The 23,668-nt window shown below is 48.7% G+C and overlaps 1 protein-coding gene across 1 annotated transcript; it reads right to left on the bottom strand.

Annotated features, from left to right (window-relative positions):
- Positions 1-14,007: 14,007 nt before the first annotated feature.
- LOC307075074 (uncharacterized protein) lies at positions 14,008-15,376 on the bottom strand (the record flags this gene model as incomplete). Its single annotated transcript, XM_079735581.1, has 2 exons — positions 14,008-14,098; positions 14,175-15,376. 2 exons carry the CDS (start codon positions 15,374-15,376, stop codon positions 14,050-14,052), a joined length of 1,251 nt encoding a protein of 416 aa, XP_079591707.1. The 3' UTR covers positions 14,008-14,049.
- Between the last annotated feature and the right edge of the window lie 8,292 nt (positions 15,377-23,668).

The raw sequence follows: 23,668 nt of genomic DNA, 5'->3' as shown, positions 1-23,668 counted from the left end.
AGGTGGAACGAAATTCATCTAGCGAGAGTCAGGTTACCACTTTGGTACTTCTCTGTGATTTCAACATCCAGATAGAAGTCAACCTCATAGCTGGTGTTTTTTGTTTGCTCTCTTACTCTTGTTCCCCCCCTCGCCAATTACAAAACTGGTAACTCAATCTCATAATCTCCAGGAACTAATCTAACACTGATCTTTCTTTATTTCCTTTTCATGTCTCTAACCACTTCTTATCTTACTCTCGCCCTCTCCCTCAAACCGCCAAATCTCCCTCTCCCACACACACTGTCCCCAGCAGCCCCAGCCATCGCTCCCTGTCTCCCAATACTAGACATAGGACCCAATCTTGCACCCAGCGCAATTGACTTTCTACACTGACGCATGCGTCGTTGCTAGTTTTCACCCGGCGCAAAGCTGTTTTCCCCCCGCAGCAAACTCGCGCCACTAAACGTGCGCCCTGAGAGGCGTGTCGGCGAAAAGCAGAGGCGTGTTCCGGCGCAAATGACACATGGTGCTATATTACAGATTGATAAAGCAGTTGCGCAACTGACCGACAAATATCTGGTCTAAGTGCACTAGCGGATAGCGCAGTTGGTGTTGCTATTTTAACATACCATGGCAGATCGGAACTGCAACATAAGCTTACACACCAGTAGGCTATATTCAGCACAAATATGCGAACGATTTGCCTAATTGAAATATCATGATGATGATGTGGATTGTCGAAACAAAATTTCTCGTTTTAGGGTAAATGATAACGTTGGTTAAATTATTTGGGAAAGAACAGCTGATACAGCGGTAATAAGTTGCATTTAAATCGATGCATCTGCAAACGTAATGTATTGAGTTTGATTTACTCCAATAGTTACGTCTGTTCTGTCCCAATGCATTACCCGTAGTGCCGCATGTATCTCTTTCGAGAGCTCCTGCTTATCTCTTTAAAAGACTAATGATCAGTGGTGGTGGGTCAATACAGCGCGCTAGGGCGCCGCCCCTCCGTGAATTATTCACTTGAATATATCTGCCAACTATAAATCAACTATTATCAATACAAAATAAATCAACAAAAATAAATAGCGTTTATCCTCGTTTAATTGTGCAAGATACTTGTCACTGCCAGAAACCATTTAAATGCGTCTGAACGTCAATGATTTGGGCTAGGCTAGTTATTGGTCATTCGAAATAAAGCCCTCCTCCAAGTCAGGGGCGCCGGCCACGTTGAAGTCAATGTAAGCTTGCTATCTTTTTGCTGTCTATCAAGCAGAGACAGCTTTTCATTGGCGCAAGAAAATCCGCCCTCGGACCGCACCAGTGTGCGCCCCAGGCCAATGGTATCGCTTTTCTTTTTTGTTCACCACATGATTGGACAATTCAGCGAATCAATCAAATAGGCTACCTCTCTCAGCAGCATTCGCCCAACACAACTACATGTAGAGAAGAGATAGATGTTAACTAGCAGAGAGTTGTAAGCACTTTTTCACCCTTTTCAGTGGAGGAATAGGCCTCCCCAAGCAATGTTATACTTAAAACGAGCAAGTAAGTTCCATATTATTTTGGTCTTAAACAAAATGAAGCAACTGTCCCATATTTCTAACTACATTTGAAGTAGACATTGAGACTCACAAAAAATGGACGCTATAGGACAGTGATCATGATTTGTCTCAATATCAGAATAACAACAATGGGTCAAATAGCAATGGCTGGTGGAATGGCCATAAAGTAGGTCTGTATATGCAGTGTAAGCTTGTCCAGGCCCTGCAAGTCAGGATGTAGGCTATGAATCTGAATGAATAGTATAGGTCAGGGGTCAGCAACCTTTTTGTCATGCAGTGCCAGTTTGACATTTTCTCGTTAGTGAGTGTGCCATAAGCAACAATATATTAAATATTAAGCTGAATCATGACACAGCGACTCCTAACATTTCCAAAAGACCTGGAATTTATTTATTTCCATATATATTTCCATATATCCATATATATTGTAGCGGCGGCCAAGAAGCACACAGAGTCAGGCTTTGGTAAATTGTAGTTCTGCGTCCCATACACCGCACGACTGCAGACTACCTGTATTCATAACAAACCATACAGAAAACAGCACACCCAACAAACAAACATGTCATTCTCAGTGACAGGGGTGGCAACGATACACACATGTTAACATTCAACAACACACACAACCAATTAACACCCCAAACCCATTAACCCCACGTAACCTAACAATTACAATAGGACGACAAAGCAACAGGCAACACAAGTTCCATAAGTCCACCAGTCAGTGTGATCCCTGACCCTGCTTGGCTTGGCTGAGCTCCAATATCTGGGGGTTGTAGTTTGTGACTTTAAGCTGCACACATGCCTCAGAGTGCTCCGTCGTTATTCGACTGCGGGAGGGGTTGAGCACGTATTTCATGTGTGAGAATACCTGCTCACAGAGGTATGTCGACCCGAAGACTGACAGCAGAGCCAACGCAACGTTCCGGAGACAGCTGAACTTCTCTGGTGCAGACGCCCAGCAGGCGAGGATGCAGGCTCTGTGATCTTCAACTGCTGTGGTTTCCAGTTGTTTCCGTAGCTCTGCAAACTTAGTCAACCAGAGTGTTGAGCTCTTCAGATCAATCAGCTGCATTTCCATGTCCTGTGTATCCAACCAGTCTTTCAGGGATGAATCCAGTTCATGTCCATTAAAGCTTTCGGGCTTGATCAGGAAAGAGAACATGTAGTACAGGTCCTGGGGAAGATTTGTATGCGCTTAATTTAGCGGAGACTATCTCAACTGTTATAGACTAATATTACCCCACTGAACAACATGTGATGTGTGCCAAAATCTCTATCCGGGACGAAAGTCCTGAAAATGACCACTATAGGTGACACTATTATCACAATAAGGGTGAATGGGACTTTTTTTTTTCTTTATAGATATCCTCATCAATTTCTGCCAGATTAATCTTCTACTTAATAGAAATACTTTTTGTATTACACTTTGTCTTAAAAAATATTATTACAATATGCAAATGAGGCGATCTCATTATATATGCGTACATAAACCCCTGAAGCTAGAGATTTTCTGAGGTGATCACAATGTTCACAATGACCATGATTATGAGGTCAAAGAACAGTGTAAGCATTTTGATTTGATATAAATAAAATGGCAAAAAAAGTTACAACTATTACGTATTACATACAACTAGCAACATACAGGAATTGCCAGTTATTAATTAACCTAAACTTTAAAAGCTTACATTTCCTAGCTGTTCTTAATATTGCTGTCATCACGTCATCACCTCCAACTTTTTTTTCAACAAAAGTTTACATGGTAGCCATAGTAACCTGAGGTCATAGCAGAGCACATGGCTGTCAAGCAAGATGACTTGTGAGATCAAGAAAAGTAAGGAAATCTACTCTTTTTTTTCTCTGTGTTGGCGTGTACACTTATAATGTGTCATTATCATATGAGTTGTAATCTTGTGTGATTAAATAATTATAATGAATTTGTATCAGTTGTATATCTAATGTGTGTATTGTAGCTAGCTAACTACAGCTTGTTACCTAGCTAGCTGCTAGTGTTTTGTTTAGTTTTTTTGCAAAATGGGGAAAATGTCATCACCAGTAAATCAGAACTTGTGATCAAATAGTCTCAGACAAGTTGATGAAGTTTCAGTGTCTTCATATCATGAAGTTGTCCCTCACAAAGAACAGATATGTTGGTACATACCAATAACTCATATTTGAAACCTTATTTTACAAAATTCCAAAAGATCTGGAGAGAGTGAGAGAACAACTCATATAGATAATAATAAAATTGGACTGGGCTACAGCGGGAAACATGGTAAGATAAGCTTTAATTCATTTATTTTATTTTGGGGGTTATAAAATAGAAAAGTGACATGCCATGCGTAATACAACTTTTGATTGAAGTAGGAAATATTTTATGGTAGAAAAAAAATAGTCTAGCTTTTTTGAGCAACCTAACAGTATATAATTGTTTATTTTCAGGATGAAGTACCTCTCACAGCTCCTTGTGCTTCACCTAAACCAATCAAATTAGACGAGTGCATCCTATGTCAGAAGAAGAAGCAATCTGAGTACCTCTCTAGTGGTGAAATTGGCAGGGGTGTTATTGTTTCGCTTGCCAAACAAACTAAGATATGTGATACTCGAACTGCTAGGGTTCTTCAACTGACAGAAGCAAGAGATCATAAAATACCACACCAAATCCTGCTACAGAACTTTTCAAAGGGATATGGCTAAGGCTGATCACACAACCCAGCCATTAGAACAGTCTGAGCCATCTCAGCAGAGACCTATTAATGATCCAACTGAGCGTCGAAGCGGAAGATTTAAGACCAGTGTAACTACAAATGTATGTATCTTTTGTGGTTCAGATTGCAAAACAGTTAAACAGAAGAAAATACACAAATTGTTCAGAATCTGTGAAAAACCGATGGCCCAGAAATTACTAAACGTGGCCATGTTGTTCAAGGACCATGTGTACACCCAAACAGTGGTAATGTGCGAGGTAGATGATGTTTTTGCGGCTGATATCCAATATCATGACCCTTGCCGTAAAGAGTATTTTAATAAGTATAATGCCAAAATTGAGGACATCCTGACAAATCTTGAAAAGGAGGATTCAATAACAGCTGAGGACAACTCATTGAAGGCTAGATTTTTGGCTCTTGGGCTTGATTTGAGCAAAACATCATACAGTCTGACTTCCATCAGAGACAGACTCAATGAAGGTTCAACTCAAGTAGTGTCAAACCGAGCTGCAAAGCAGCTAATCATTGAGCTGTATGGAGACAATGTCTGCTTTACATACCCAGGTAACAAACGAGCATCTCAGATGGTACTTTCCACCAACAGTTCTACAGAGGTCTTGGTAGAGTCCCTGAGAGTTTCACCTGTCAGACAGGTGGCAACTGAGCTGGCGCAGGAGTTGAAGGAATACAGCTTTGGACTACAGAAGAGCTTCTGTGAACCACAAGACCTCCAACTGTCAAATTACATTTTCATTAAGAACCGACCACAAAGATGGCAGGAGTTTTTCTCCTATATGTTTAAGGGGAAAACAACTTACCACCTGAAGACTGATGTAGTCTTTCAAATTCTGCATAACATCCTTACCGAGGGCAAGGAACCAACACCTTTTCATGTTATGGTGGCTCAAGGAGTGCACAGTCTGACACGATCAAAAGAGCTGGTGACTGCTCTTAACCATCACGGAATATGTGTCAGTTACAACACGGTCAAGAGGATTGATGTTGACCTCGCTGAACGTATCATCACTACAGCAGGTAACAACAGAGTACCTCTCCCTGCTGTCCTAGAAGCAACAAGCCCATTAAATGGGGCAATGGATAACTTCGACCACAATGAAAGCACCCTGGCAGGAACAGGCTCCACACATGATACCATCCTTGTTATCTTCCAAAATGTTCCAATCAGTGTAGAGAAACCATCAGCGGAAAGTGAGATCTCTGCAAGGTCCGTTGATACTCAGAGCCGGACCACAGTAAAGCTTAGGTCTAAAGTCCTTTGCCAAAAGATTATCAGGATGGGGCCAGTAAAAGAGCGCGGGGAGATACACCTTGACTATAAGGTATCAGAGCCTACTCCAAACACAAAGAGCTCCACCATTGAAGCATCAGAAGTCTAAGATATGTCGAGAGACCCCTCTTCCACAACAACTGACGGCTATGCTAAAGCAACCGAGTCCACCAAGTCAATAAATTCAGACTATTTTTTGTGGATGGCCAATCGCTTCTCCAAAAAAGTTACACATGTCAGTGACAGTGTCCCAGGATTTACAGCTCTGAGAAGCGCAACTGTGAATGCCAACTTTCATCCTACCACCAAAATTCTTACCCCCATCCTTCCTTATCCCGCAACAACATTTGATGCAATCTTCACCACAATGATTAACTTTCAGGATGTGCTTAAACAGAAGGGAGATGCCTATGGTGGTTTGTGGGCCGACGAAGGTGTGTAACGTATTGCCAAGGAAATCCAACTTATGAAACCAGGCCAGTTTAATAATATATTCCTTGGTCTAGGTGGGTTTCATATGGAGAAAATTGTGTTGGCCTGTCTTGGTACATACCTGGAACCCTCTGGAAATTTTGATGTTCTAGTTGAAACAGAGTGCTACGGTACTGATGTCATTAAGACCGTGATCTCTGGTTCTCACTATGCTAGGGCCCGCACTGCCCATTCAATGATACACGAGGTCCTCACATCCATGATCTTGGAAGCATTCCTCTCCAAATACCCTGACAGAAAAACAGAGATAGAGGCACTGCAGGTCAACTGGAAGTCCCAAGAGCCTTCAAATGAAGAGTGGAACACCAAAAAGGAGCTTTCTAACATCATCAATGCAGCCTTTCAAGTCTACCTTAAGGAACAGGCATTGCAGTCCCAGTCCTTTAATTACTGGAGCACATATGTTTCTGACTTGTTCCCAATATTGAGGGATCTGACCAACTCTCTGCGCTCTGGAGACTGGATTCTCTACCTCAGTGCAATAGAGAGGGCAACTTCACTGTTCTTCTTTTTTGGGTGAACAAACTATTGTCGATAGGACACCATTATTCCTGCAAGACTGCTATCAACTGAAGGAGAAGTTCCCACTCCTCTATGACTCATACATACATGGTGGATTTGTTGTGAACACCACCAAGAAAGGTAGTGGAGTGCCATTTGACCAGGCACTAGAGCAGTGTTACAACCGGCCTGCCAAAGTGAGTGGAGGGATAATTGGGGTCACCAGGAAGAAGGAAGCAGTAGCTCTTTGGGGAATCATCAAGCATAAAAAGGACCAGTATGTTGATCTCCTTGAGATGAGGGATGATGTTGGAGGAGAACTCTCGCTTCATCATGACTTCAACCTGAGCACTACAACTAAAGTAGTTAAGATGGTGCAAGACATAGAGGAATATCTCCTCAATGTATGCAGTCCTTTAAGAGACCAGGGCATGCTTAAGAATGTTCTCACTGGAGAAATTGTGACCAAGGTAAATGTCGACAAGTTGTTGTGCTGCATCACAGAGGGCAGTGCTACTTGTGCTAAATTTACCGATGATCGACTCAGAAAAAAGTCGATATCGATACACTCGACTATTAGTAAAGTCAAGTTTACTTTGCCAAAGACCACCTTGAACTTGGCTTCCAAAGCAGACATCAAAGATGAGACAATCAAAGCTCTCATGTTTATTGAGTACGGGTGTCACCGGGGATTCACAGTTGAGGAGCTACTCCAACATGAGATCACCAACTCTGCATTCTTCTTGGTTGACAAAGACGGTTACTTGAGGAAGAGTGCCAAATCACAACTTAGGACTGAAGTTGTGTCCACAAATAGATATAAAAGGTCCAGTTACCCCCCCGCAAACACACGCCATCATTATCGACTTCATGGCATTGGTGAGAAAGGTCTCCTTAAAGAAACTTGATCCACCCATCAAGACATTCCACGACTTTGCTAATGCTTTGACATTTATGGTCACCAAAGCTGGAGGCGACTGTGATGAGATCCATGTAGTTTTCGACACTTACCGAGAGGACAGCATCAAACATGGAGAGAGGGAGAGAAGAGGAAAATCAAAAAACATGGTTGTCCTTGATGTGGTATCACCAAACCAAAATGTTCCAGTGGTATTAGAGAACTTTTGGTCATCTTCCATTAGCAAAACTGCTTTTCAGGCATTCTATGTTGAGTGGCTGACCACCAATTACAAAGGCACCAAACCACAATACCTTGGTATATCACCACAGTCATGGATTGTGTCAGCAGCGAGTGCTACTCCATTCCCTCGGCTCAACTGCACACACGAGGAAGCTGATGACAGGATGATGTTCCATGTGCAGGACATTTTAAGTCACCGCACAGGATCTACATCACTGACACTGTCATCGGGTGACACAGATGTCTTTGTGTGCCTATTATACCACATAACAGTCAATTGGAGAAGTCTTGGCCTCCAAGAGCTCTGGCTTATCCATAACTCAGGAGTGAAAAGATCAATATTACCACTTCATGATATCTGCAAAGCACTGGGAGACGAGCTCACACAGTGCCTCCCAGCACTACATGCGCTGACTGGGTGTGATACAACTAGCAAAATTTCAACTAAACTTGCAGCTCTGAACACTGTCCGCAAACCAGACAACTCTTCTCTGATTCTCAATTTCAACTGTCCACAGCTAACAGAGAGTGCAATACAAATGGCTGAAAGATTCTTGGTCAAATGTCTCAAACCATCAACAGACATGGAGACATTTGACGACCTGCGCATTGCTGCGTTCGATAGTAATGTCCTCAAGATGGACTTTGAGAGAACTGCTTGCACCTCAACTAATGCAGGAAAACATATACAAAGAGCCTATTATCAACAGCAGCTTTGGGTCCAAGCACCATTTACAGACGCCACCTCAATCTTAAATGCAGATGCTTATGGTTTTATAAGAAAGGGCAGTTTATAAGTCCCTGAGATTGTAATCTCAAAACCTGAAGGGTTGCCAGATCCCTGCTCATGTGCCAAATGTGCACACAAGAATGGATGTCCCTGTCGGGTAGCTGGTATCCATTGCTGCAAGTACTGCAAATGCAAGGGAGGCAATAGTTGTAAAAATCCTATCACTCAATGAGCCCTCATCATCATCGCCTTACCTGGATTCCATCAGTACCTGGACTTGACGTGTTACCTTGCAACACAGGGAATTAACCTGCTGCTTTGTAGTTTTCACTTTAAGTTAACGTTCTTATGATATTAGCAAGGTTGGATATAAAATGTCTGTATATCAATAAAATGCTTGTTTTCTTTCTTTGAAAAAAGTCCTGTGTTTGTATACAATTGTATTTATAACCCCACCCCCACCCCAAACACACACACAGCATCCACCCTGGAGACACAATTAGAACTATCAACCCAGAATTCTTACACTGTAAACATTGTGATCACCTAAGAAAATCTGTAGCTTCAAGAGTTTATATGTACGCATATTTAATGAGAGATTGCCTAATTTGCATGTTTTATTTATTTTTGAGACAAAGTGTAATACAAAAAGTATTTATATTAAGTTGAAGATTAATCTGGTAGAAATTGATTAGGATATCTATAAAGGAAAAAAAATTTCATTTTCAGGACTTTCGTCCCGGATAGAGATTTTGGCACACATCACACATTGTTCAGTGGGGTAATATTAGTCTATAACATTTGAGATATTCTCCGCTAAATGAAGCACATACAAATCTTCCCCAGGACCTAGACTAATGGGTCCGAACCTCTTAAAGTCCCCAAATCTTGTTGTGAACACCGACTCAACTTCGCGCATATATGCGCATATTTCAGCGTTGCTGATGTTGCGCTGGGAGGACAGCTCTCTTAAGTGTCGGAAGTAGTAGTAGAAGCAGCCGACAAACCGCTCCAAAACCTTTCCGCAGCTTAGCCACCTGACAGCTGAGTGGAGAGGGAGATCGCTGTATGCGCTGTCCATCTCCTCGAGCAGGGACTGGAACTGTCGGTGCGTCAGTGGAGATCGCTTCACTATAAAGTTGATCATCTTCGCCACAGCAGCCATCACCTCATTGAGATCCGAATTGGACATTTTTGCACACAGGTTTTCTTGGTGTATAATGCAGTGCAGTTTCATTATGGGGTGGCCGACTTTTCTTCAATCAACCTGACAGCTCCCCTGTGTCTCCCGACCATGGCGGGAGCGCCGTCCGTTGTTATTGCGAAGATTTTGCTGATGTTGATCCCCCGCTTGTTAAAATGATCCATAAACACCGTGGCTACGTCCTTGCCCTTTGTCGCGCCAGGCATTGGCTTAAGGCAGCAGAGTTCCTCTCTTACAGTTGAATCACAATATCTTTCCATGACTGCCAAACGTGGAATGTCATTCACGTCAACGCTCTCGTCAAGCGCAATGCTGAACACCACAGCATCTTTTAACCCTGCTGTTTGCTGCGCTCTGACATTTTCTGCCATTTCATCAATGCGACGCTGGACACTTCTTGCTGACATGGGAATGTCCTTTATTCTTGCCTTAATACTTTCTTTGTTTGGCAAGCCTTCGAACAGGGCATCGGAGCAACCGAGAAAAGCTTCCATAATATACTCGCCATCCGTGAAGGGCTTCCCATGTTTTGCGATGCAATGAGCAATGCGATAGCTAGCTTCAGTGGCATGGTTTTTAGTGATGACAAAGACTTTGAGGGCATTTGCTTGCTTCCCATACCTAGACACTGCACGCTTAATTGATTTTGCCTTATCTGCATTATCTTTTAATGTTTTCTTGTGCTTGGTCTCAAAATGACGTTTCACACTGGAGGTTCGGCATACAACATTTTCGAAACATAAAGTGCCCACAGCACGGCCTTTTTGAAAAACGAAACCAAAGTCTTCTGTCCATGATGGCTGAAATGCCCTCAAATTGACTTTCTTAGTTGGCGGCGCCATCATCTTAGACAAGTAGCCTACTGCTACGCTGAAATGTTAGCACTGAGGAAAGCGGCCATGAGCAGCATCAGAGGCGGAGCCAGACTTTGTGTACATCCGGGGCTTAGCCCAGGGGGGGTCTGGGGGTGCTCCCCCAAAAAAATTTGAATTTCTAAAATGCGATTTCCTGCATTCTAGTCCATTTTAGGGTGACCTGCTGGACATTGACAAATCCTAAATCTCTGAAATATCAGTGCATTATCATTATCAATTTTATTTCATTTTAATTTAAAATAATCATGATAATGCACTGACGTATTATACATATGCACACAAATAAGTACTACATTGTTTTAGAGGTTTGTCCGCATCTATCACTTTGGTAGAACTCATTTAAAAAAGGGTCAAAAGTTAAATTAACGTGGATATGGATGCAAGCTGAAAGTAAACAAGACAGTCTAGCACCAGCCACGCATCGGTAACATCGTTTACATGTTGGCTGCTGGTCAAACAGCGAATGCAGCAACGCGATATCTGTACATTTCTTATCTAAATCGTTAATAAAGTTTGAGTTTAAAATAACCGATATGTCAGACATGGATATTTTTTATCTCTTCATGATATTCAGTGGACCTCAAGATTTAATTTAAGGTAGCATTTGGTACACACAACACTGTACAATATTGGCTGAGACAGAATCGCAATCAGAAAAACGGATTTCTGACATTTTAAACAACGCTGGTAATCTATTTTGTGTGAAAGGAGTAATTATCATAGCGGCCTAGCTAGCCGATGCAGGCTATTTAGCACTAGCACCAGCACTACTGCTCCCGGCCAGCGCGCATCAAGCAAATTTTACTGACCTGAAACATTTGACTGGTCATTGGCAGGGGCTGCTGCTGCTACGGTATCACTGGATGTTGGTTTAGAAAAATAATTTCTAATGTCCATGGTAATGTTTGTTACACACCCTGAGGCTACTTTAACAAGACTGCTGAGAGACGTGAATGTTTAGAAAACGTCACGTTGTCCTGGCAACCGTTCTAAACAACCGAATGAGAGATGGCATTTAACACTGCTTCCATGTGTTGTTTATTTCAAAATGAAAATAAATCAATTTCAAGAGGTGAAAATCACTACCAGTCGAAACATGTCAGGGAACATGGGAACATGTCAGGGTTGTCATAACTTCAAAAGCTTAAAATAGATCCGGGGCTTTTGACGTGAGATTCGGGGCTTCAGTCTGGTGCTCACGAGAAAGTATCTGGTGCGCACGAGAAAGTATCTGGTGAGCACGAGAAAGTATCTGGTGCGCACGAGAAAATATGTGATGTGTGCGTACGATGTGCGTACGATACTTTCTCATGCACACGAGATACTTTCTCGTGCGCACAACATATTTTCTCGTGCGCACCAGATGCTTTCTCATGCGCACCAGATACTTTCTCGTGCGCACCAGATACTTTCTCGTGCGCACCAGATGCTTTCTCGTGCGCACCATATACTTTCTCGTGCTCACAAGTGTTGGGAAAAACGGTCTGGCTAGTTACTGGACCAGATGAAATGAGACGGAGAGGTAATAAAGTCTATCGGCACGAGGACCTTGGATTTATTAAGTCAAGTGGCAACGGTTATACAAAGTCATAAGCGTGAGAAATCGAATATGTCTAAGTCCCTAATCAGCGCTGATGGTTCGTCCGGAGCTTCGCCTCCGTGGAAGGTCTGCTTCGGAAGAAGGTGAAGAGTCCCAGAGTGATACAGTCTTATGCTGTATCTCCTCGTGATGAGGTGTGTGCGTTTGAGATGTGTGTGGTTCTGTGTGTTTTTACTTGACCTTGGTTCCCAGGCACTAGTGTATGCATGTATATCTTCTTGTGTTCCTCCTTACGGGGGAGAGCTTCAGAGCATCACCTGTTGTGGTCCTCCCATCCTTGAGGATGACTGGTGCATTGTCTGAGTGTCTACCATCTGCCGGGAGGAGATATGGGGCCCTGGCTCTGGCCCTGACCTGACTATATTCTCATGTATGTGTTATGTGTTAAAAGTTGACTATATTATAAGGTGACTGCCATGTGATGTGCTCATTAAGCTAGGGTAGGAGTTAGCTATATTTATAATGTACATGTGATGTGCTCAGCAGGTTATTTTGCCCCAACATATCCCCCTCAAGTCGTCGCAAGACGACTTTTACTCATTAGGGGTACGAGGGATAGGACTCCAGCGCGGGACTACCATCATAACATTAGTAAACAATAACAATATAAATGCAACAATCACACAAATACACTAACGATCACAGGAAAGAAATGTAACCACGAAACGTGTCCCTAAATAATAGCGAAGATATGAGGCAGATAGCGAATGGCAATCCCCCTCAACCCATCCCCAGAGGACCACACACTAAGGATGTGAGGAGGAGTTGACTGGTCGTGTTACAACAAGCAATCACACGCATGGGGCATCCAGGGTAGGCCCGGGGCACGGGAACAACTGAAACCATGGAATAGTCCTGAGCGTCATCATGGGCAGGTGGTCGCAACGCGCCACCTGAGCATTAGACCCTTTTATTCAACTGCGCTCAGGACCTCGTCTGATAAACGGGCAATCAAGGCCCCTGGAATCTCGCCCGTGTGAATCCCCGAGCTCCATCTAGTGGGACAGCGATATAAACAACAACATTTACGTTCCCGGCGTCGGTTGCGTAGACGCGGGCATAGATATGGGAGCGGCTAAAAACAGTGAAGCGTACAGAAGCGAATACAGCCAGGGGTGCCCTCAAGCCGTAAGGGAGCGGGCCGCAGCCCCTGGTCCCGGAACGCAGATCCCTGGTCCGGGCGTCGTGGGTGCTTCAGGTGGGAGGGGGGTGATGCCGTTGGCGGGGACGGGAATGGGGCAGCCCACCTGGAGAGGTTACTAGCACGTCACAGGCGGGGGGGGGGGAAGAGGGAAGGGGTGTTGCGGTGGGGTGTCAGCCGACGGTGATGGAAACAGGACGCCGGGGCCGTGCATCTGGAGAGGCCACTCGCACTCACGGGTAGATGTCCGGCCCGGCGGGGACACAGTCGTCGGCGGGGCCCGTAGGTTTCGGGCCCCGGCTGTGGTGACCATCTGGCGGAGTTCGGACGTTCGCTCTGTGAATTCCGGGAGGTACTGGCGGCTGTAGTTGCACAGGCCCAGGAAGGCCAACATTTGGCGAACCGTGGCGGGTTTTGGGTAATTCAGGATGGTTTCTCGGGTATCCTGGGTCATGTCTCTGGTATCTTCTCCGATCAGCCTCCCCAGGAATTTCACCCTGGGCCGGACAGCCTGTAGTTTGGGCCGCTTGACCTTGTACCCTGCTTTCCCTAGGGTTTCGAGCAGGGTCTTGGTAGCATCCACACAGGTTTGTCTGGTAGGCGCGGCGAGCAGGATGTCGTCTACATATTGAACCATAACCACTCCGTCGGGAAGTACAGTGTCCTTGAGGTCCTTCCGCACACAGTCGTTGAATATGGTGGGGGTCGATCGGTACCCCTGTGGCATTCGGGTGTAGGTGAGTTTTTCTCCCCTCCAGGTAAAAGAAAAGATGTCTTGTGAGTCTTTGTTCAGGGGGATGCAGAAGAAGGCGTTGGCCAGGTCTATTGCAGAGAACCAGAGGTGGTCGGGGTTAACCACGTGGAGCGCCACCTGCGGGTTTGGCACCCTCTCGGGGGGTCCTTCCGTGGCGTCGTTTCTTAGGCGGAGATCATGGGCCATCCTCCACGTGAGTCCGTCCGCCTTCTTCACTGGGAGAATCGGGGTGTTCCAAAGGGACTGAGAGGGCCGGAGCACTCCTACCTCTTTGAGTCCCTGTATGGTGGCAGTGATCCCTGCTTCTGCCTCGGGTCTGACCTTGTATTGGGGCTGATGAATCGGGGTTTGATCGGGTTTGAGAGGTATTTGGATGTTGTGTTGGGGGGTAAACCCCATGTCGTAGGCGCCGGTGGCCCAGAGATTCTGAGGGAGGCCGTCTAGCATGATCTTTACGTCGGGGTCTTCGGCTTCCAGGGGGCTGGGGGTGTCGACCTCCTCAGGGGCGAGCGGTCGGTCGCACTCCACTCGTTCTGCCACCCCCCAGGAGGCCGTTTGGGGGAAGGAGACCCGGATCAAGCCTTTGTCAGGGGCTAGGTGAATGTGTGGGTTGTCGGTGGGGGCCCACTCTCGTACTTGAGTCGCTCGGCAGACCATGGGCCCCAGCTTCATAGCCGTGTGGTGCTTGGCTACTGCCAGGGTCACGTGTGGTCGGGACTCGGGTTTGAGGCGGTACCAATATTCTTGATCCGGGGTGAGAAGGGTGAGGGCCGCCACCCCCTCAGGTCCGATGAACATTGTTTCGTAGAGGCACTTCTGGCCGGTTCCCTCCATGGTGCGTCTCCATTGTTCGTCGTAGCTTTCGTCTGGGTCTCGAAGGACATTGAGGGTCGTGTGGAGGGGGTCGTGCGGTGGGTAGAAGTCCCCCTGTTGATGGATCCAGGGGGCCCACTCTCGGTATGTTTCTTCTAGGGGCTTGAATCCGTCCGGGGTAGTCATGTTCCGGATCCAATATACGTCTGACGGGGGGCTTCGGGGCGGGGGTTCATGCACCAGCATCATCTGGAGCGGTTGGTCGGCTTCTGTCGTCATTGTAGTCCCTTCGGGGGAACAGCTGATGAGGCAGTTGATTTTGCTCAGGATGTCTCTACCCATGAGGTTGGTGGGACACTTGGGGGCATATAGGAGGGAGTGGTAGAAGGTTTGTCCCAGGATGGTGAGCGGCAAGGGGGTGGTGAAGGGGTTGGTCTTTTCTATTCCCGAGAACCCCATGGTAGTCAGGGTTCGAGTGGAGAGGGGCGGGATTTCATGGTTCAGGTCCCCGATGGTGGATACTGTTGCTCCGGTGTCGACCATGAAACGAATTGGTGTTTGGTTTACGAGTCCGTCCACCATTGGGGCTCCCGTTCCCAGGTTCACCACCTGGGTCCCTCTCGAGGCTCTCGGGTCCCGTCAATATTGACCGTTGTATCCCGGGTCCTCCCAGAGAGGGTACATCGGGGTCCCGGGGTTTGAGGCATGTGTCGGTCCATTTCCAGGGTTACCGCGGGTCGGGCCGGGGTGCTGCTGATGATTCTGTTGGTGGTGTTGCATCGCTGGCTGTCCCGTTTGGGGGCACTCCTTCGCCCAGTGTCCCGTGAGCCCACAAATGAAGCAGGGGTAGGACCGGGGGTTTGTGTTTGGGGTCCGGCCTCTTCCTCTCCATTTGAATCCGCCTCTTTGTTTGGACTGTTGGTTCTGATACATCCCGGGTCCCGTCTGTGTTGCTGGGTTCGAGGGTGGGTGTGTGGGGTATGGATACGATGGGTACGGGTACGGGTACGGGTACGGCGGGGACTGGGGCCCCCATGCTTGAGCGGGAGGGGCTTGCATCTGGGTCGGAGGGGGTCCGCTGGGCTGTACCAAGGGGTTGGGGGCAGGCAGCGGGGCCGGAGGCGTGGCCACTTCGAGGGGCATGATCTCGGAGGCGTGGTCTTTGTTGGACTCCTTCTTGTCCCGGTTGTGTTCCTGGGTTGCTTTCTTCACGTCCATGCGCAAGAGTCGTTTCTTCAGGTCGCGGTCTTCTTTGACGTCCTCGTCCTCCCGTTCTTGCTCCAGGTTCACGTGGTGTGTAATGGCCTCCTCCCAGTCCATGGCGTTCATTCTTCCGAGTCCAATCACTGTTTTGAGGCCTTCGCGGGTCTTGGTGCAGAGACCCGTCTCAACCGCGATCCGGAACATGGCCTCGGTGGCGGCGGAGGCTCCTGGTCGGGTTCCGAATCCGTCTTTCCATCGTTCAGTGGCTCTTGTGAGGTATTCGCCCGCTGATTCACTGGGTTTTCTTTTCAGGCCGGTCATGCATGCTGCTGAGTTCTGAGGGGGGTATAGGCCCCTCAGGGCCTCCCACCATATGGGGCGGAAGGGGTCGAAAGGGGAGTCGTCCGGCTCTCTGGTGGTTCTGGCTGCGGTTTCCACGTCGTTGACTGCCCGGGGTCCTTCTCCTCTCATGAGGACCGCTCGGATGTCCCCCATGGTGAGCCGGTCAGCTGTGGTCAGTCGCTCGAGGTTTCTGATCCACTTGCCCGCCCCCTGTTTGATCGGGGGAAGGTCTTCCACTAGTCCCTTGAGGTCGCGGTGGGTCCAGGGAACGTACATCGCTCGTCCTGCAGGGGTGTCCATTAGCGGGAACATCAGTCCTGGACCCTCATCCAGGTCGCGGTTCGTCCGGCGGTCGAGGGCTTGGCTCCGTTGTGTCGGGGAGCCAGCTTGTGGAGTGCTGGTGATGGGCAGGGTCGCGATCGGGGTTGCGGTACTTCGGGCTTGTAATCTGCCCGGGCCAATTGTCCTGTGGATTGCGCCTCTTCCCCACCTCTGATCTCTGCCTTCGCTCCTTTCCCGCAGCTGTCGAGACAGGAGATGGACTTCTGTCTCGATGCCGAGGGACATTCTTTCCAGCGCTTCTTCTTTCCATCTCGTTCCCACTGGATCCCACTCCACGGTGTCTGCGTCTTCTTCACCTCTTTGGTCTCTTTCCTCGTGTCTTCCGTGTCTCCCCTGGGGAATCCCGGAGTGTCTTCTCATTTCTGTTGTTGCTACTGTCACTTCCGTTTCTTCTTCTTTAGACGATAGGTTGATCAGGAAGGAGGCCAAGTCCAATGTGTTGGCGCCAGGTACGCCGATCCGCGTACGCATCCTTTCTGCTTCCGGTTGGGCTTCCCCTGGTGTTGGTGGCCTGGTTTCGGGGGCCTGGGCTTGGCTGTAGCTGGAGGAGGGGGGTGTCCAGTTCTCGGTGCTGGATGGTTCTTGCCCCAATGGCCCGGTCCTTCCTGGTATCATCGGGCATGGGGAGGGAGCTGTTGTCAGCTTCGGGCTTTCCTTGCTTTGTGGGTGGTTTGTCCTTGTGCAGTGGACCCCTTCTTTGGCTCGTTCCGGTTCCGGGGGAGGGGGTCTTTGCCAGGTCACCGTGACCGGGGACTGAGATGTGGCGTGGGTTATTTCGATAACTGGGCACATGAGATGGGGGGCCCGGGGACCTGGAAGTCGGTCGGGGCATAGGGGAGGGAGTGGTTGTACGGAGGTGGGCGGGCCTGCTCGTCGGCCTTTGGTAGGGAGGGATAAGGTGAAGCTGTCAGGCTCGGTTGGGTAGGGGTTACTTGGTCCGTTAGGAAGGGATTTCTGGAGGAGGGGGCTGGTTTTAGGGTGTGGGGCGGGAGGCAAGAGGCCAATGCTTTTAATACTAAGATTCTCTTTTGTCTTTTCCGGTCTAGGGTTTCGAGTGCATCCTTTCGTCCCGTCTTGGCTCCTGCATTGTCGCGACGGACCTTTGCCCGCTCATACTGGCTGCCAATGTACGCGTGTATGGCGGCCCGGCCGGTGTGGTCGAGGGGTCCCATTCGGATCACGCCCTCTTTCTGCCAGGTTTTAATGTAGACATCACATCGGTTCTCCCATTTCTTCCGGTCTTGGCCTTTCAATATTTTTCCCGGTTCAGCGTTGAGGCACAACCAGCCCACCGCTCTGGTCCGTTGCTCGTCCGACATGGTGGGTGTGTTCGCCGTTCCTTAGCAGCCTGGTGTGGGGGTGGTCGGGGTCGTGGACGCCTTTGCACTGGAGGCCGGGTGCGGGGAGGTTTGTCTTTTTATCTTTATTATTCACCGGGATAATTCTTCTAGCAGGGGGTGATCGAGAGTCGGGGTTGGATTGGTATTGATGTTGTCCAGTGGGGGGCGCTGTGGCTTGGGAAGGGTAAGAGTTGGAGTGGTCCAGCAGGGGGCACGGTGGTTGGGGAAGGGTAAGGTTGTAGTGGTCCAGCAGGGGGCAGTCTAGTTGGGGAAGGGCAAGGTTGGAGTGGTCCAGTGGGGGGCACGGTGGTTGGGGAAGGGTAAAGTTGGAGTGGTCCAGCAGGGGGCAGTCTAGTTGGGGAAGGGCAAGGTTGGAGTTGTCCAGTGGGGGGCACGGTGGTTGGGGAAGGGTAAAGTTGGAGTGGTCCAGCAGGGGGCAGTCTAGTTGGGGAAGGGCAAGGTTGGAGTGGTCCGGTGGGGGGCGCTGTGGCTTGGGAAGGGTAAGGTTGGAGTTGTCCAGTGGGGGGCACGGTGGTTGGGGAAGGGTAAGGTTGTAGTGGTCCAGCAGGGGGCAGTCTAGTTGGGGAAGGGCAAGGTTGGAGTGGTCCAGTGGGGGGCACGGTGGTTGGGGAAGGGTAAAGTTGGAGTGGTCCAGCAGGGGGCAGTCTAGTTGGGGAAGGGCAAGGTTGGAGTGGTCCGGTGGGGGGGCGCTGTGGCTTGGGAAGGGTAAGGTTGGAGTTGTCCAGTGGGGGGTGCTGTGGTTGGGGAAGGGTAAGAGTTGGAGTGGTCCAGCAGGGGGCAGTCTAGTTGGGGAAGGGCAAGGTTGGAGTTGTCCAGTGGGGGGCACGGTGGTTGGGGAAGGGTAAGGTTGTAGTGGTCCAGCAGGGGGCAGTCTAGTTGGGGAAGGGCAAGGTTGGAGTGGTCCAGTGGGGGGCACGGTGGTTGGGGAAGGGTAAAGTTGGAGTGGTCCAGCAGGGGGCAGTCTAGTTGGGGAAGGGCAAGGTTGGAGTTGTCCAGTGGGGGGCACGGTGGTTGGGGAAGGGTAAAGTTGGAGTGGTCCAGCAGGGGGCAGTCTAGTTGGGGAAGGGCAAGGTTGGAGTGGTCCGGTGGGGGGCGCTGTGGCTTGGGAAGGGTAAGGTTGGAGTTGTCCAGTGGGGGGCACGGTGGTTGGGGAAGGGTAAGGTTGTAGTGGTCCAGCAGGGGGCAGTCTAGTTGGGGAAGGGCAAGGTTGGAGTGGTCCGGTGGGGGGCGCTGTGGCTTGGGAAGGGTAAGGTTGGAGTTGTCCAGTGGGGGGTGCTGTGGTTGGGGAAGGGTAAGAGTTGGAGTGGTCCAGCAGGGGGCAGTCTAGTTGGGGAAGGGCAAGGTTGGAGTTGTCCAGTGGGGGGCACGGTGGTTGGGGAAGGGTAAGGTTGGAGTTGTCCAGTGGGGGGTGCTGTGGTTGGGGAAGGGTAAGAGTTGGAGTGGTCCAGCAGGGGGCAGTCTAGTTGGGGAAGGGCAAGGTTGGAGTTGTCCAGTGGGGGGTGCTGTGGTTGGGGAAGGGTAAGAGTTGGAGTGGTCCAGCAGGGGGCAGTCTAGTTGGGGAAGGGCAAGGTTGGAGTTGCCAGTGGGGGGCACGGTGGTTGGGGAAGGGTAAGGTTGTAGTGGTCCAGCAGGGGGCAGTCTAGTTGGGGAAGGGCAAGGTTGGAGTGGTCCAGTGGGGGGCACGGTGGTTGGGGAAGGGTAAAGTTGGAGTGGTCCAGCAGGGGGCAGTCTAGTTGGGGAAGGGCAAGGTTGGAGTTGTCCAGTGGGGGGCACAGTGGTTGGGGAAGGGTAAAGTTGGAGTGGTCCAGCAGGGGGCAGTCTAGTTGGGGAAGGGCAAGGTTGGAGTGGTCCGGTGGGGGGCGCTGTGGCTTGGGAAGGGTAAGGTTGGAGTTGTCCAGTGGGGGGTGCTGTGGTTGGGGAAGGGTAAGAGTTGGAGTGGTCCAGCAGGGGGCAGTCTAGTTGGGGAAGGGCAAGGTTGGAGTTGTCCAGTGGGGGGCACGGTGGTTGGGGAAGGGTAAGGTTGTAGTGGTCCAGTGGGGGGCACGGTGGTTGGGGAAGGGCAAGGTTGGAGTGGTCCGGTGGGGGGCGCTGTGGCTTGGGAAGGGTAAGGTTGGAGTTGTCCAGTGGGGGGCACGGTGGTTGGGGAAGGGTAAGGTTGTAGTGGTCCAGCAGGGGGCAGTCTAGTTGGGGAAGGGCAAGGTTGGAGTGGTCCGGTGGGGGGCGCTGTGGCTTGGGAAGGGTAAGGTTGGAGTTGTCCAGTGGGGGGCACGGTGGTTGGGGAAGGGTAAAGTTGGAGTGGTCCAGCAGGGGGCAGTCTAGTTGGGGAAGGGCAAGGTTGGAGTTGTCCAGTGGGGGGCGCTGTGGTTGGGGAAGGGTAAGGTTGGAGTGGTCCAATAGGGGCGCTGTGGCTTGGGAAGGGTAAGGTTGGAGTGGTCCGGCAGGGGGCAGTCTAGTTGGGGAAGGGCAAGGTTGGAGTGGTAGGGGGCGCTATGGCTGGGGAAGGGTAAGGTTGGAGTGGCTAAACTTTTGGCGGAGGGGGAGGTGTGGCTTCGGACTGAGCGAGAGAACTCAAAAAATGGCGGCCCTGATGCTATAACTCTGTGTGGCCTGTCTAACACACAAGAGCGGATGAGAGACTAGGGGGTAACTTTTGTCACTCTTGGAGGAGGAGAACGAGAAAAAGGAGGAAAAAACAGGGGGGAGGGAAGCAAAAAACAACAACAGGGCCTATAGACGTTATTCAATACATCCAGATATTCTTTATAGCCAATAATCGTTATCTATCTTTATTGATTAATCTGCGTCAATCAGACTAAACCGTCAACCAACGCGGCAAAGAGATGTTGTTTAGTATTGTGGTTTATCTATGCGACAGGTCCGGCAGTAATTCAAAGAAACACAGTAAAAGAGATATCATTTATCCTTGTCAACTTGTCTAGGTCTAGTTTTAACGGTTCAAACAGTAAATTGAAGCGACACAGTAAAAAAGGTTATTTATCATTGTCAATTTATCTATTTCCGCTGGTTACGCCATAGAGCAACGCAATACGTCAGAGAGACATTTATTCATTATTATCAATCTATCTATTCCTACATTTACCCGTTTTAACGGACAAAGATAGAGCGGATCACGCATACACACCCACTGATTCACTCACAGATTATCACGCATACACACCCACTGATTCACTCACAGATTCCCTCTTTCTCGCAGACGCACCCAGAAACATATCGACAGACTTCTCATTCTGTGTCCCGCACCCACAATCATCAGACACAGCAGAATAGCGTTAAGCATAGCAAAGCAAGCAAGCGTTGCACACATATTTCCATATTTTAGCCGGCCCAAAAATACGCTCGCTCTCTTTCTTTCTCTCTCTCTGGGCCTCTTACACACACACACACACACACACAGCCACTCCGTCTCTCTCTCTCTTATTCTCGCGCATACACACACTGCCTCTCGTTCACTCGCGCATACACACGCTGTTTCCTTTGCAAAGGGACTTTAACCCTGATAAAGGACTCTAAACTTCTCACCACATAGAATTATTTAATACACAGATTATTCCATCTGGGTTCCGAACCCGGCCCAGGCATCCCTCTGAGTCCACTCAATGGCTCAGGCATATATTCCATCTGGGTTCCGAACCCGGCCCAGGCATCCCTCTGAGTCCACTCAATGGCTCAGGCATATATTCCATCTGGGTTCCGAACCCGGCCCAGGCATCCCTCTGAGTCCACTCAATGGCTCAGGCATATATTCCATCTGGGTTCCGAACCCGGCCCAGGCATCCCTCTGAGTCCACTCAATGGCTCAGGCATATATTCCATCTGGGTTCCGAACCCGGCCCAGGCATCCCTCTGAGTCCACTCAATGGCTCAGGCATATATATTCTGGCCATCGGTAGTCTTGTATCACTGACCGATTCTTATAGGCCCTATGGTCTCGAGGGTATTCTTTCACCATGCAACGAGCCGATATTCGATGTGTCACGCATTCGGGGTCAATCGGGTTTTACGGGGAAATGCTGGGGTGCAGTCCTAATAGCCCCCACGAGATATCCCGTAGCGAACCGTTCTCACAGTCTCATCTCCTAATGTGGTTCCTATATAACTATGCAGAGTTTGGATTTTATCAACAGGTTCTGCCTACCTTTTGTTGGGCGATCGCGAGGTGAGACTGCAGGAATCGGTCCGGTTCTCCGGGGTCCCGAGGCCGTGCCGCTCTCCGTCTCTCGTTTCCCAGTTGCGGTCCAATTCAGAAAAAATCACGTCGGGGTCACCAAATTGTTGGGAAAAACGGTCTGGCTAGTTACTGGACCAGATGAAATGAGACGGAGAGGTAATAAAGTCTATCGGCACGAGGACCTTGGATTTATTAAGTCAAGTGGCAACGGTTATACAAAGTCATAAGCGTGAGAAATCGAATATGTCTAAGTCCCTAATCAGCGCTGATGGTTCGTCCGGAGCTTCGCCTCCGTGGAAGGTCTGCTTCGGAAGAAGGTGAAGAGTCCCAGAGTGATACAGTCTTATGCTGTATCTCCTCGTGATGAGGTGTGTGCGTTTGAGATGTGTGTGGTTCTGTGTGTTTTTACTTGACCTTGGTTCCCAGGCACTAGTGTATGCATGTATATCTTCTTGTGTTCCTCCTTACGGGGGAGAGCTTCAGAGCATCACCTGTTGTGGTCCTCCCATCCTTGAGGATGACTGGTGCATTGTCTGAGTGTCTACCATCTGCCGGGAGGAGATATGGGGCCCTGGCTCTGGCCCTGACCTGACTATATTCTCATGTATGTGTTATGTGTTAAAAGTTGACTATATTATAAGGTGACTGCCATGTGATGTGCTCATTAAGCTAGGGTAGGAGTTAGCTATATTTATAATGTACATGTGATGTGCTCAGCAGGTTATTTTGCCCCAACACAAGAAACGTAAAAAAATATTTTTTTACCCCATGTCCCTTTACGGGTTCCGTATTATGCTGCAGCAAAACAGCGAGAAAAATAAAGAAATAAAGAGAAAAAAAAAAAAATATATATATATATAATATATTTATTTATTTTTTGCAAGTGTGCCAATGATTATGCTGCTGCGTGCCAGTGGTGGCACGCGTGCCAAGGGTTGCCGAAATTAATTTTTAGTGAGGTATGTGTTGTTAGTACCACATAGTAGGACAGGTCTACATTGGTCTGGGGCCTCTGGGTCCCATAACTCGGAAGCTATTGAGCAAAAAGCAATTTCCCATAGGAAATGAATGGGATTCTTAAAATATTCAAATAAAATAGGAGGTGCAAAATATTAATTTTTAGTGAGGTGTGTGTTGTTAGTACCACATAGTAGGACAGGTTTACATTGGTCTGGGGCCTCTGGGTCCCATAACTCGGAAGCTATTGAGCAAAAAGCAATTTCCCATAGGAAATGAATGGCTGAATATCTGTTGAATATCGTCGAATATCCAACCTCAAACTAACTTCACCACGGTACCCAGAGAACCAGCTACAACGTTGTTTTCATCCAAACGAGCCGTCTTTAGCGAACGGTGAATTGTATTGGCTTTCAGCCGCGAGCTTAGGGACCGTCTGCAAAGTGCAAAACTGAAAACGACCACAATGGTAAAATTTCA

The sequence above is a fragment of the Pollachius pollachius genome (assembly GCF_949987615.1).
Source record: "Pollachius pollachius genome assembly, chromosome: 4".
Classification (NCBI taxonomy): domain Eukaryota; kingdom Metazoa; phylum Chordata; class Actinopteri; order Gadiformes; family Gadidae; genus Pollachius; species Pollachius pollachius.
Note: the sequence above shows the minus strand (reverse complement) of the source record. Positions and strands in the feature narration are given on the sequence as shown.